The 13,294-nt window shown below is 43.4% G+C and overlaps 1 protein-coding gene across 1 annotated transcript in view; it reads right to left on the bottom strand.

Moving 5' to 3' along the window:
* LOC109622653 (alpha-tocopherol transfer protein-like) overlaps positions 1–12,937 on the bottom strand; it is a 36,704-nt gene extending 23,767 nt beyond the window's left edge. Inside the window, exon 1 of the mRNA XM_020077060.3 lies at positions 12,248–12,937. Within this exon, the coding sequence (XP_019932619.3) occupies positions 12,248–12,431 (184 nt within the window). The 5' untranslated portion in view covers positions 12,432–12,937. The remainder of the gene's footprint in view (positions 1–12,247) is intronic.
* Between the last annotated feature and the right edge of the window lie 357 nt (positions 12,938–13,294).

The raw sequence follows: 13,294 nt of genomic DNA, 5'->3' as shown, positions 1-13,294 counted from the left end.
AGGGCCGCATATCCTTCATAGTAATCACCACACAATCTACCACCTTACGAACATCCCCAATCCATGGATCGCATCACCGAACGGTGACTCCCAGATCACCCATCCTTTCCGTCTAGCAAATACCCCAGTCCGTGCAGGTTGTGGGGATGCAGAGGTGCTCTCGGCCTTTAGTAGCAACAACCAGCACACTCTAACATTCCTTTCCCTTCCCAACTGACTGTAAGGATGTGGCCGGCGCCGTTATTGATCAAAAATGTATGAGCTGCTTGAATTGCACTTTGAGAACAAGTGGAGTGTCCCAGCCTTTATTCATTTGGATCTTAGTGCAATCAGTACTAGTTCTGATAAACCACGGAGGAGCAACCATTGACATGTATAGTCAGATATACCTAATACCTAGCGGTGATGGCGCCTTTCTCGTGCCTTCGAAAACCCATTTCAACGAAACTCAAGTGGCATGTTGATGAATCATAGTTTTCATAGTTTAACAGAAATCCATTCCATGGCACCAGAAATCATATCGTTTTTCTGGCGCTTGATATTTGAGCCTTAAACTCTTGAAAAAAAAACCGCCATCTTGAATTTTGGGCCGCCATTTTGGATTTAAGTTCGGCATCTTGGAAATTCTGGTCGCCATTTTTGGACTTCAGACTTCTTCCCCATACCAGATTTGCCCATATTGAATGGATTTAGAGCCCAACACTCAATTAAACAGCCGCAATCTTGAATTTTGAGACGCCATCTTGGATATTTTGGTCGCCATTTTTGAACTCCGGTTGTCTTCCCCATACCAAATATACCCATATAGAATGGTTTCAATGCCTAAAACTCCATTAAACAGTCACCATATTGAATTTTGAGCCGTCATAAAGCGGATTTTTTGAAAAATTTCCACTCCGCGGTAGCCGCCGAGTTCTACCGCAGCTGTCACAGTTCTACCGCAGCCGTGAAAATCATCATATCATTAAATAGATGGTCAAATCAAAGTATGCTAGCAAGGTGATAATTTCATATTGCACTGAAAAAACTTAAAACCAACAACAAACAATAATCATCGGCGTCGTAACCAAGGCGTCGCTTGTGTTAATCAATGATGCCTCAGAGAAAATCAGTAGTCTGACAGCTGCGGTAGCTTTTCGTTCTTCCGTAAAACGGAAAATTTTCTCAAAATTAGATTTTAGACCGCCATCTTGGATATTCTGGTCACCATTTTTGGAGTCTAGACATCTTCCCCATACCAAATATACCCATATTAAAACCATGGTTATAAAACTTAATTAATTAGTCACCATTTTGAATTTTGAGACACCATTTTGGATATTTTAGTCGCCATCTTGGATATTTTAATCGTCATTTTTGGACTTCAAACATTTTCTCCATACCAAATATGCATGGTTGATGAGCCTAAAAGTCCATTGAACAACCGCCATCTTGAATTTGGAGCCGCCATCTTGGATTTTAGATCGCCATCTTGGATATTTGGATCGCCATTTTTGGACTCCGGAAATCTTCCTCATGACATGGTTCTAGAGCCTAAAACTCAAACAACCGCCATCTTGAATTTGGAGCCGCCATCTTGAATATTTGGACCGACATCGTGGAATTTCTGGTCTCCAGTGTTGATTTCTGCACAAAATTCGTTGTGTGCAGCCTGGGCACTGTTGTCCTACTGACTTCAGCTAGATTGAGGAGGTACGTCACGACCGTCTGTTCACCAAGAAGGTGCGGCTCAAACAGCGTCTGTTCTGGCATCCAGCGGCTGAGTATGAAATGCTCTTCCATCGGAAGCTATACCTAAGGTGACAGCCCCTCCACGGTAAATAGGGGACCTTAGGCCAACAACCTACTGTTCTGAAAACCCCAAAAACTGTTACAGAAACCTAAAATGAAAGATTACCAATTGATTCAACGGTAACGACTTTAAGCGCCAAACAACGGACAAGAATTGGAGCTTGGAATGTATTAACTCTACCCCATCAGGGTAAACTGGCACAACTAGCCAATGAGGCATGCCGTATGAAGCCTGAGGTCCTAGGACTCAGCGAAGTCCGTTGGCCAAACTTTGGAGAACACAGATTGGCGTCGGGTGAAATTCTCCTATACTCTAACCTACGAGGTGAACACACTCCTCATCACCGTGGAGTTGGTTTCCTGTTAAGCGCTCATGCTCACGCTGCGCTCTTGAAGTGGGAACCAATTAAGGATAGACTTGTTAGAATTCCAAAATGGCCGCCACAATGGCCGACTTCGGCACCTACTCACAATTTCAAGCGCACAAATCTCTTCGTAAACAAAACCAGCACACCTTATCTTTTTAAAATGCGCTGCTGTTTGAAGTTTGCTTCTTGAGATTTGTGCGTCTGAAGTTTCTGATGCACTGTTAAAGCGGGATTTCAAGACGTTTGTGCTTAATGAGAGGTTAATTGTAGCCAGATTCAGAACATGGCTTCGGAACCTTACCATGGTCCAATGTTACGCGCCAACCGATGCTGCCGAATTGCAAGACAAAGAGAACTTTTACAGTCAACTCAATGCTGTCTTGCACAAGATTCCGAAAGGTGATATCAAGATCCTAATGGGCGACTTCAACGCAAAGGTTGGTTCCGACAACTCGGACTATGAGCACGTCATGGGACGCCATGGTCTTGGAGAAATGAGCGAAAACGTGTTACAAACACTTTTAATGAAGAAAACACAAACTAAAAAGTGTGATTTAAATTCATGGAAATGCGCACCGAAATGCATTCGAAAGTCTCACTACAGACTTGCAACTGAGATACTCTCACGCGTCAAAGCACCTCTCACGGAGCATTATTGGGCGACTGCCAAATCAGCAACGGAGAGCAAAATCATTCGCGTCTTGCTGGCCTAGGAAGTGGACATGCGTAGGTAAACAATAAGAGTGCCAAAGCTCTCGAGCAGATCCACCTTTCCTCGAAAACTGTGCCTTGTATATAAATAATCACCATTGCAGTACAGAACAAACGAAAACATCATTTCAAACCAACAAAAATAACTTACTCACTAAACTCACCGTGAGTAAAATGAGTAACTCACGCGTGAGTAATGCCGTCATACTCTCGCGTGAGTATTACTCACAAGTGAGTATGGCGTCATTACTCACGCGTGGTATACTCATACGTGAGTAACTCACAGCGTGAGCATTACTCGCAAATGAGTAAGGTGAGTGAGTATTTTTTACTCGTGAGCATGAGTTTCGCAACACTGTATTAGGCATGGGGCTCAGATGAGGCAATTTTCATTCGATTTTTGGCGGGGATTTTTGTTCAGTGCACGAAGCCTCGGCCAGCCGAACGAGTGTGCGAACACCACTACACAATCGTCGAGGATAGAACGACGACGAAGCAACCATCATCACCCGTCACCACAGCGACAGCGGCGCACTTACTACGGTTGGTGGGTTCGTACATTTTGAGTGATCCGTGGTGAAGGTGCCCATCAGCGAAGTTCGTTGAGTGCGTGTGCGGAAAAGATAAGCTCCGATCCCACCTCATCGACCAACGGAAACTCAGTGGGTGGTGAACGGAGAGTGAGTGCTCCAGGTGAGAGAATTCCCAACGGAGATCAAGCAGTATGGGAGAAGTTCGAAATTCAATCCCGCGACGTGGATGAGCAGTGAGAAGCTGAGGTTGACCATCGGGGTCGGAGCAAGTGAGACAGTGTTCTTGAGTGCAGTAGGTGACATGGTAGTGCAAGTGTACGTGTTCGAATAATGCACGTTCGAAAAAGTGCGCTCTGAATCGGCGCGATCAATAGAAATACACTAGAACGCCAATGGCGCTGTAGTCACTTTTCTCATTTAATTATTTTTAAAACTTTAATTGCAATAACTTACTATTTTTAAGAGGCCATCTTGTAGAGGACCTTTTGTTTTGGTAAACAAACTTAACTTCACTGAACCAAAATCCCCGCCATAAATTGAATGAAAAGTGCTTCATTTGAGCCCCATGCCTAAAATCAGATGATTTGTAGAAGGCCCTCATTCAATTCCAGATCTGACAGATACAAAACAAGCGATATGGAAATCATTCAATGTTATAAGTATAATCATTCTATACGGAATCAAAACAAATCTCGGTAAGGATGATAGTCATTCAAAATCCATCCAGTTTTGCGGTTCAAATATAGATGACAGTCATTGAAAAATCTAATGTTGCTCATATAGGTGTATTCTCTTGAATTTGTTTCAATTCTTCTTCAAATATCCTAGAAAAAATAAAATCACAATCATTTCAACTAGTTTAAGAGAAATTGAGAGTCAATTTCTCTCGTACTACTTGAAACGGTTATGACATTATTTTTCCTAAAATATTTGAAAATAATAACAGAAAAAAATCTAGTCGTAGAATTACGCTTTATTTAAAAAACACAAAACATACACGATTAAAACATTTTATAACTACCATTGAACTGAGCACTGCAAGGGCTCATATCACAGTTCACTGGAATCAGCCAGCAATATTTTTTTTCCTTCAACTTAGAGAATTTCAGGCGACCACTTCGACCGCCACATTTGTTTTTATTTCTATCTTAAACTGGTGCGTCAACAACAAAACGAAAAGCCAAACTAAAATAGAATGATTTTCGGAATGGGGCTGTCATGGAATACATTCAGCTTGTTTTCGAATTATGCTCATATGCACATTCTGCCTGTTCATATTTGTCAGACAACTTGCAAAAAATTATAATATGTACAGAAGTCGAACAAAAATCCGACAAAAAATGCATGGAGAATCATTCGATAACATTTTTAGGAATGATGGATTGAGCACACGATTAAATGAGGAATCATACTGGGGTCGTAAGGATTTTCGTTCTGTGTATTGAATGATTTTCAGTATGAGGCCCATGTAGAAACGATTTCAGATGGTTTTGTGATGATAATCAATCACAACAAACTCTAACTCAAAATTCATTCGTAATTTGTGACGATTCTAATTTTATTACAGGATGATTTTCATTGAAGAGAGCGCAGTAAACTCATTTTCGTACAAAATCATTCAAAATTCGGATTCTGCGGATCTGTATCGCCTTGAATGACAAATCATTCTCTGTACGGCGGGAGATTTCGTTCAGTGTTGACACTTCTAGTACCGCTGCTGACGCTGTAAGGGCGTGGCAAACTAGATGTTAGTCACATGAATAGTCGCGACATTGGACTTCTGTTTCTAGTTATTATACTGCGCGATCTGAATGCAGCAAGAGAAGAAGGTCATCGTCGCATGGTGAGGATGAAAATGGGAGCCACATGCTTAAGAAGGGAACCAATACCCTAGTAGAGAAAAGTAAGACTGCTATAAACGGAGAGCTGTTTACAGATTTTGTGGCAACAATGACATATGATGATTGGGGGGCTCGATCTTTCCTCATCGACCATGCCCATACCTAAAGTGACATGAGTTTCTCGTGATGGCGTCACGGAAAATCAAATCGACCGCATCTGCATCAGTCGAAAATGGAGACGAAGCTTTCTTCATGTGCGGAACAAACGTAGCGCCGACCTGCGCCGACTGTTGCGAACAGTTTAAGGGCGGACGGGACGGTCGAGGAAATATCCGCCATTGCTCTGTTGCTACTAAGATGGTAATCTCAGATTCTACTTCATATAATAGAACAAAAATCTATCATTGTGTATGCTCACTTGCAGTGCATATGCTGATTGTTTTTCAGCCTCATTGGTGCGATAGAAATCGAGATTACCATCTTCAAAATCGCGAGGCAAATTGTTAGAAAGAGAGGGAAGATAGGAAAAATAACACAGCGTCCCGATTCACCTTAAGCAGCACGAGCGTTTTTGCTCGGGCACCGCCGACGCCCGATGTCGCGACCATGTGAGTGGGTTGCCGTGGCAACATACGCACCACGCGCACTGCAATTGCCCATTGCACGGTGACGTCATCAAGAAATCGCTCTCTTTCTCTCCTACGGGAAATTAGAAAACAACAGGACCAACACCTGTCAAATTTGACAGGTACTGGTCCTGTTGTTTTTAAACTCTCTGAAGGAGCAAAAGAGATAGAATTTCGCCGTGAGGTGGTCTATCGCAGCAGGCGGGTTGGCATTTTTGAATTAGAGGAAGTAGTGAAAATTTTCTAGCGCTAGGAAGACGCACATGGTCGTCTGTAATACTGAAAATTAATTGTAAACGAGTTTTGTGTAAGATAAGTTTGAATAAATTAGTTTAAATTCCAAAAAAGTGCGTAAGTGGTCAATTGTCGAGAAACGAACCCCTGTACAGTAGATTTGGTGACGTGACTGTGGCGCAAGTGAGTTGGAACCTGAGCCGAAGCCGAACCTGGTGCTTCCCCTACCCCCAATACGCTGCCCAGAAGCCAAACGTCCGTCTACAGGTGAGCGATTTTGTCGGTCGATTCCGATCCAGCCACGCTGTAACACCGACATTGCGTCCGATCATCATCTTTTAATCGGCAGGTTCCGACTGCGCATTGCTAGGATCCATCGACAGGAGGAGAAAATCGGGCGCCGGTTCAACACACGCCGACTGGAAGACGCTGCGGTGAAAAGGTCCTTCTTCGAGGAGCTAGAGAACCGTGCTGCGAATATTCCAGAAGGTGGAAGCGTAGAAGATCAATGGAGCGCCATCAAGAACGCCTTCATCGCCACCGGCGAGAATAATTTAGGTGAGAAAGCCCGGAGAAAGCAGTGGATCACAGATGATAACTGGCGGAAGATGGAGGAGCGAAGGAACGCCAAAGCCGCGATAGAGCGAGCGAAAACACGAGGAGCCATAGCCGTAGCCCGTCAGCGCTATTCGGCTCTCGGGAAGGACATGAAACGCTCATGCAGACGGGACAAAAGAGCGTGGGTGGACTGCCTAGCCGACGAAGGCGAGAAAGCCGCACACACCGGCGACATCCGTCTCCTCTACGATGTTTCACGTCGCCTTAGTGAGACTAAGATGAATGCTGCTACGATGCCCGTGAAAGACACGTCTGGAAAGATACTGACCGACTCGGCTGGCCAGTTGAAACGCTGGTTCGAGCACTTTGGAAACCTTTTTCAAGTGTCGGTCACGCCATCAACACCTCAGCATGATCCGCCAAGGGTGCAACGTATTACCCGTGTCAACACCGAAGCACCATCATTGCAGGAGATAAAAATAGCCATCCGTAGCATGAAATCGAACAGGGCCCCAGGGGTCGATCGCATATCAGCTGAGATGCTCAAAGCTGACCACGTAGCATCCGCACAACTACTGCATCAATTATTCTGCAACATATGGGAAACCGCGACATTTCCGGCCGACTGGATGCAAGGCGTCTTAGTAAAGGTACCCAAAAAGGGTGACCTGACTGCATTTGATAATTTTCGGGCATCTTGTTACTGTGTATCGTCCTCTGCAAAGTGATCCTTAACCGGGTACAGAAGAATATTGACGCAACTCTCCGACGGCAGCAAGCGGGATTCCGTGCCGGACGATCCTGTGTGGACCATATTGTCACGCTTCGTATCATTCTGGAGCAAATCAATAAATTCCAAGAGTCTCTCTACTTGGTGTTCCATTACAAAAAAAAAAGCTTTCGAGCATCTCAATCACGAAAACCTGTGGGAAGCCCTCAGGCGCAAGGCTCTCCCTGAGAAAATCATCGGCCTTATTGAAGCACAGTACAGAGCCTTTTCGTGCAGAGTACTGCACAACGGTGTTTTGTCCGATCCCATCCGGGTCGTTGCTGAAGTGAGGCAAGGATGTATCGTGTCACCGTAATCCGGTAGGTGCGATTGACCGTGAACCAAATCGTGGATTGCTTTGGCAGCCCATTCATGGAGCACCTAAATAAATGGCTTCGAACTGGCTGATGACGTTGCTCTCCTAGCTCAACGGCGCTCTGAAATGCTCGATGATCTTGCCAATCGCTCCTCAGTGGCAGGTCTTACCATCAACGTCAACAAGACCAAATCATTGCATGTAAACACTGTCAACCCTTCCAGCTTTACGGTAGCTGGGCAATCAGTGGAGAATGTTGAAAGCTTTCAGTATCTTGGTAGCCAAATGGCGGCCGATGGCGGCACCAAGATCGACATAGGTGCACGGATCAAGAAGGCAAGGGCTGCTTTTGCGAGTTCTGGAAATGTATGAAAAAACAACCAGATCAGTCGACGCACCAAAATCCAAATTTTTAACTCGAACGTGAAATCTGTGCTGCTATACGCCAGTGAAACCTGGTGTGTATCAGTGGAGAACACTCAACGGCTGCAAGTCTTCATCGATAGACGCCTGCGGTATATAATTCGTGCATGGTGGCCTCACAATTGGATCTCCAACGTGGAACTCTATCGTCGAAGTCATCAAAAGCCGATAGCGATAGAAATTCGGGAGCGAAAGTGGAGGTGGGTCGGCCACACTCTGCGAAGGGGCAGAAACGAAATCTGCAAGCAAGCTTTAGATTGGAACCCAGCAGGGCATCGCAGCAGAGGCAGACCCAGAGGCTCATGGCGACACGACGCAGCCTTAACCCGGGAGCGGTCGCGTCGTGTACTGAGTAGACGCACCATGAAAAATGCTCGTTTGTGATAGACAGCGTGAACGTGGTGCAGTTGAAGGTGGTCGAAGACGCGACTGCTCGAGGGTTAACAACGAAATAAATAAAGTTGACAGAAATTTGACCTGGCCAGAGGTCAACCCAGCAAACATTTTTGCTGTATAAGAGTGGAACAAACCACTCTGATTCGACCGGTTTGAGAAGGAAACAGCTGGCGGTGCTACGCCATCCGGTAGAGAAGAAAATTGTTACTTCAAGAAGTGATTCTTCCGCATGATTTATGGGAAGACTGGTGGTGCCACGGTTTGATGCCAAGCTTATAGTTTTTTCGTGAATGAAAGTGGGTCTGCTCCGTGTATTATCTTGTGGTGCAGAAAATGCTTTCGCAATTTTTGTTAGTTTCATTGGATTCCTGTGGACTAAATAACAATGAAGGAGCAAGTGCATGTGGACTTTCAAGTGATATTTTTTGGTTCACGAGAAAAAGCTGTCACACAAAAAATATCTTGATTGAGTTTCAATAAGCCGAAATCGCTATAATGTGATGCTGACGCTGATTTTACCTGATCAGCTTAAAACAATCTTGCTGTATTGCTAAGGCCCCAAATGGAAACAATATGGTGAGATCTTTCTGATTTTCATTTATACTCCTGTCAAAAACAATCAAATATCCGGATAAATGTTCATTTGGGGAGGGCTGGATACCATAACTTTTGATTTCGTTTCAGAGAGCGGGTAAAGACGTTTAAGCCTAGGCTTGAGAGCCAGGGCATACGGGGGAAATACCGTTGTCCCATCCCAGGATTCCAAAGGACATGGAGTGACATTAACATTCTTAGCAAAGTCACTTCCAACGAAGCGGTATATTATTCTCACTTTTTACGAAACGGTTGGTATGAGATGTCCCCGTTTTCTGATTACAATAACAATAACAACGCTGCACAGTAGGCCTGGCCGCATTAATGCTTGTAATGCATCTCTGATGCACTGCACAATGGTTCACGGAACAGATTTACGAGGAAAGATGCATTCAGCGCCTTCAAATGACACCCCTCTAATTTTTTGGTATGTTTTATAACAACATTTCTTCTTTTGAATGCGGGCTAAAGATATTTTTTATGTTTGCCCCAACCCGTCATAACACCTTTTTAAAAAACTATGAACGAAAAACGCCTGTAACTTTTGAACCAAAAGAGATAACGACCATCTCAGCGCACGAAACGAGGCGTCTTCAAATGCTCTACATGTGTTTCTTGGGCGACTTTGATGAAAAATCGAAACTGAAAAAGTTAACGCCAGAAAAACGGTTTTTCTTGAACCACCCTAAGCTTATTCAGAAAAATACATCTAGATCGGTCAATTTTACAGCTACATAAAAAGAGTGTTCAGCAAACTTGTTCAAAATTGATAGATCTACAACTATCCCGAAGAATGTATATAGTTATTCTTGCAAATTAAAAAGTTTGATTCCCAATTTCTTTGAAAATATGGACCACCCTAAACATTTTAAAAAAGGCCTTATTATTAGGGACAACTTTGTAGAAGACCATATTTGCATAAAAACTCATTTGAAGGCGTTGAATGCATCTTTCCTCGTAAATCTGGTCCGTGGACCACTGTGCACTGCAACCATTAATATTGACAAGAAAAATGATAGGAGTAGGGGTGGTGGGGGTAAAGTGGACAGGGTACAGTTTCATGGCTTTTATTGTTTTTCAAAATGTTTCAACGATTGGAGCTTATGCCTAAGCATGAATCATTATACTTTTGCTGATATTGAACATTAAAATCAAATAAACCTCTTCAAGATGACAAAAACTTTAAAAATCACGTGAAAAATCAGAAATGATGTAAAATTTGCTTATAATGGCTAAGGTTTTCTCGTAAGTTATTTTCAAATTATTACAAGTTTTACGCCCTTAACCAATAAAGTCTTCGTAGATAAACATATTTGACAGAAAAAAAACTTAAGTTTTGTAAAAAAAAGTTTTGGAAATAATTTTAACAAAATAAGACCGTGGGGGTAAAATGGACAATCGGTTCAAATTTCACCAAAATTTCAATTTTTTTTTGCATACTTCAGAATCAGCAGCCGTCATACCTATCGTGAGATAGTTGAAGTAAAAAGTTATAAAAAAATATTTTATATCAACAAAATATAATTTTCCTCCAAAACAGTGCTTGTTTTTTACACTATTTTCACAATAATTGTTTGAGTGTGTTTCAAAGTTTGTATTAAAACTTTGAAAACAACAAAATAAAGGTATCGTACGAAATTTGATAGTTTGTATTTAAAAACATGGAAACAATATGCTGTTATATAACTTTTAACGACTTGTCCATTTTACCCCCACCAATTTTTTTCACGCTATTTTGATGCACGATTTGGTGAAGAAAATAATCAAAGAAAAGAATATTTTTTAAATGCAACCCCTTACAAGATTTCTAGAGTATATCATTACCTTCCATGTTACTCGGAAAAGCAAATGGGTTTTGCCGCATTTCCGCGGGAAACGACCAAAATGCTTAGGTTGTCCACTTTACCCCCACCACCCCTAGTCGATCCTATCATTTTCCAGGATTCTTTCAATGAATGGCTGTGTATGTGTAGACTAGACTAGACTAGACTAGACTAGACTAGAGTGGAACAAACCACCCTTAAGCAAACTTTAGCTTAAGAAACTGCTGTTCAGCTAGTTCTGTTACTTGAGAAGGCGATGGCGGGCAATCACCCAGCAAGGTGAGCTTTCATTTCGGCCCTCTGCACCACCGTTGATGCTCAGGACCGAAAGGACAGGACAAAATCTGAGATCATTCGTGCTGAGCTGAGACTCTACCCCCCAAAAAATCAAACGATCATTTTAAATGAAATACAGCCAATGCACATTTTATTCTGAGCGTAGAAATCCTGAATCGGTGCGGCATATTCAAATAGAATGTTTTAATATGTCAAACAAATGCGCCTTTGTGGTAACTTCCTTTCTGAATACATTAGCATCGACGACGCGACTGAATTTCCGGATTCCAGTGAATCCCCATACTTTTATTTGTCTGAACGTGAGTCGCAAAACCAGTTTATTTTAAAACTTTCTAACCATGTGGCCAGATGGGCATATGAATAAAACATTTTGCGATATTTCGGCAAATATTCCACGCGCTCCTATGGATTTTGAGTAACCGGTTAGATCGTGTTCATGCTGCATGCTGTAGCAAAACGTCAAGAACGCGGAATCGAAGGGAATTTCCTGAAATTCTTGGCTTAATGTGCACCAACTCGATTTACTGGAATTGTCTTCAGAATCAAACTTTTGACAGAATATAATATTTCCACATTGTTTTAAAACGTTCATTTATAGTGCGAAAGTTCTGAAATAAATTCAGTGCATGTACTTCAATAAATTTTCAAACGTGCACTATTTGCTTAAATTCGAATCACAAAATTCAAATTACTAAAACTGACCGGACGCGTCCGCCAAAATGCGTGAGAATCCGGCTCTCCTTATCAATCAACGATCACCTTTCCGCTCAGAACCCATTCGCTCCGCACCGGCGGCTCGACTCGGCGCGTAAATATTTAACATGTAAACCCGATAAACCCCCAAAGTGAAAAAACCAGTTTTCGGTTACTGCGGCTGCATCACCACGCGTCGCGTCGTTCGATTCACGGGTAGTGACAGTGGTGAGTGCGTGCCTCCGTCTCCACCAGCACTAGCTCCAATACTGACCTTGTAGTTTGGCCCTCAGTTCCTTGAGCGCCTCGGCGACGACGTCGGGCGTCTCGCGCAGTTCACGTGCTGCCTTCTCCTTGGACTTGGCATCGGTAAACTCGTCGTTCTCGAGCCGGACGCAGTAATCCTTGCCCAGGTCGATGTAGGGCACTTTGTTTTCGTCGAACTTTAGCATAGCCATCTGCGATCGATGCTTATTTTTTTTTGGGAGAATTGAGTAAAAAAATAAAGTTTTAGCACACTTCGGTTTGGCAAGTTTAATTTCACGGTTGCTTCGATTCACTATTTAAATGTGCGCTCTTCGATTCTGGCTAGGCATTTCACGAAATCCGCGCACAAGGAAGACGAATCCAATTATGGACGAAAGAAGAAACGCGGTAAAGCGCTTTACCCTTGCCGAAGTTTCGCAAGTTTCGCGGGTTACTTGTTGTTGTTGTTGCTAAGTCCACAGCCAGCGGCCAGCCGCGACTTTTATGTGTCCGAATGGAAGTCTTTGGTGGCCTCCAGGAAGGTTGCACTACTGCAGTTATAAAGTCTTCTCACGGGAGGCGATCGAAGAGCGGCGCGCGCACACGAGTTTGTCTCGACTTGGATTTAGGAGGATCCAACCGAAAGTGCTAAACCGATCGCGACGGAGAACCAATGCGAAATGATCGAACACTTTGTTGTTTGCTGCGCGATCAGTTTGGCTGGATGGAAGGACGGTGAAGCGGGCTGAGAGCGGAGATCTTCGTCAGCACAACACAACACAACACACAGTCTACAACGGATAGAAACGATGCGAATGGGTTCGTTCTAATGGAAATGTGTGTGGTTGTGATTTGTGATCAACCTGTGCGGTGCGGTGCCGGCGTGAGTTTTAGTCCGTCTGAACAACAATAGTGCAACTCTATCTGCGACTGGGAATAGTGTTGTTAGTTTCCCCACAGCAGCAGCTGGCTGTCTACGCTGCCTGATGTGTCTAATGATGTTGGCATTGTGTGATTACATGGGGTGAGAAACTGTTGATTAGTGAAGTTTGCTGTGTCGTGAAACGTATATGCA

The sequence above is a fragment of the Aedes albopictus genome, chromosome 2 (assembly GCF_035046485.1).
Source record: "Aedes albopictus strain Foshan chromosome 2, AalbF5, whole genome shotgun sequence".
In the NCBI taxonomy this organism is placed as follows: domain Eukaryota; kingdom Metazoa; phylum Arthropoda; class Insecta; order Diptera; family Culicidae; genus Aedes; species Aedes albopictus.
The sequence above is the reverse complement of the archived record's forward strand: the minus strand, read 5'-3'. Positions and strand labels throughout refer to the sequence as shown.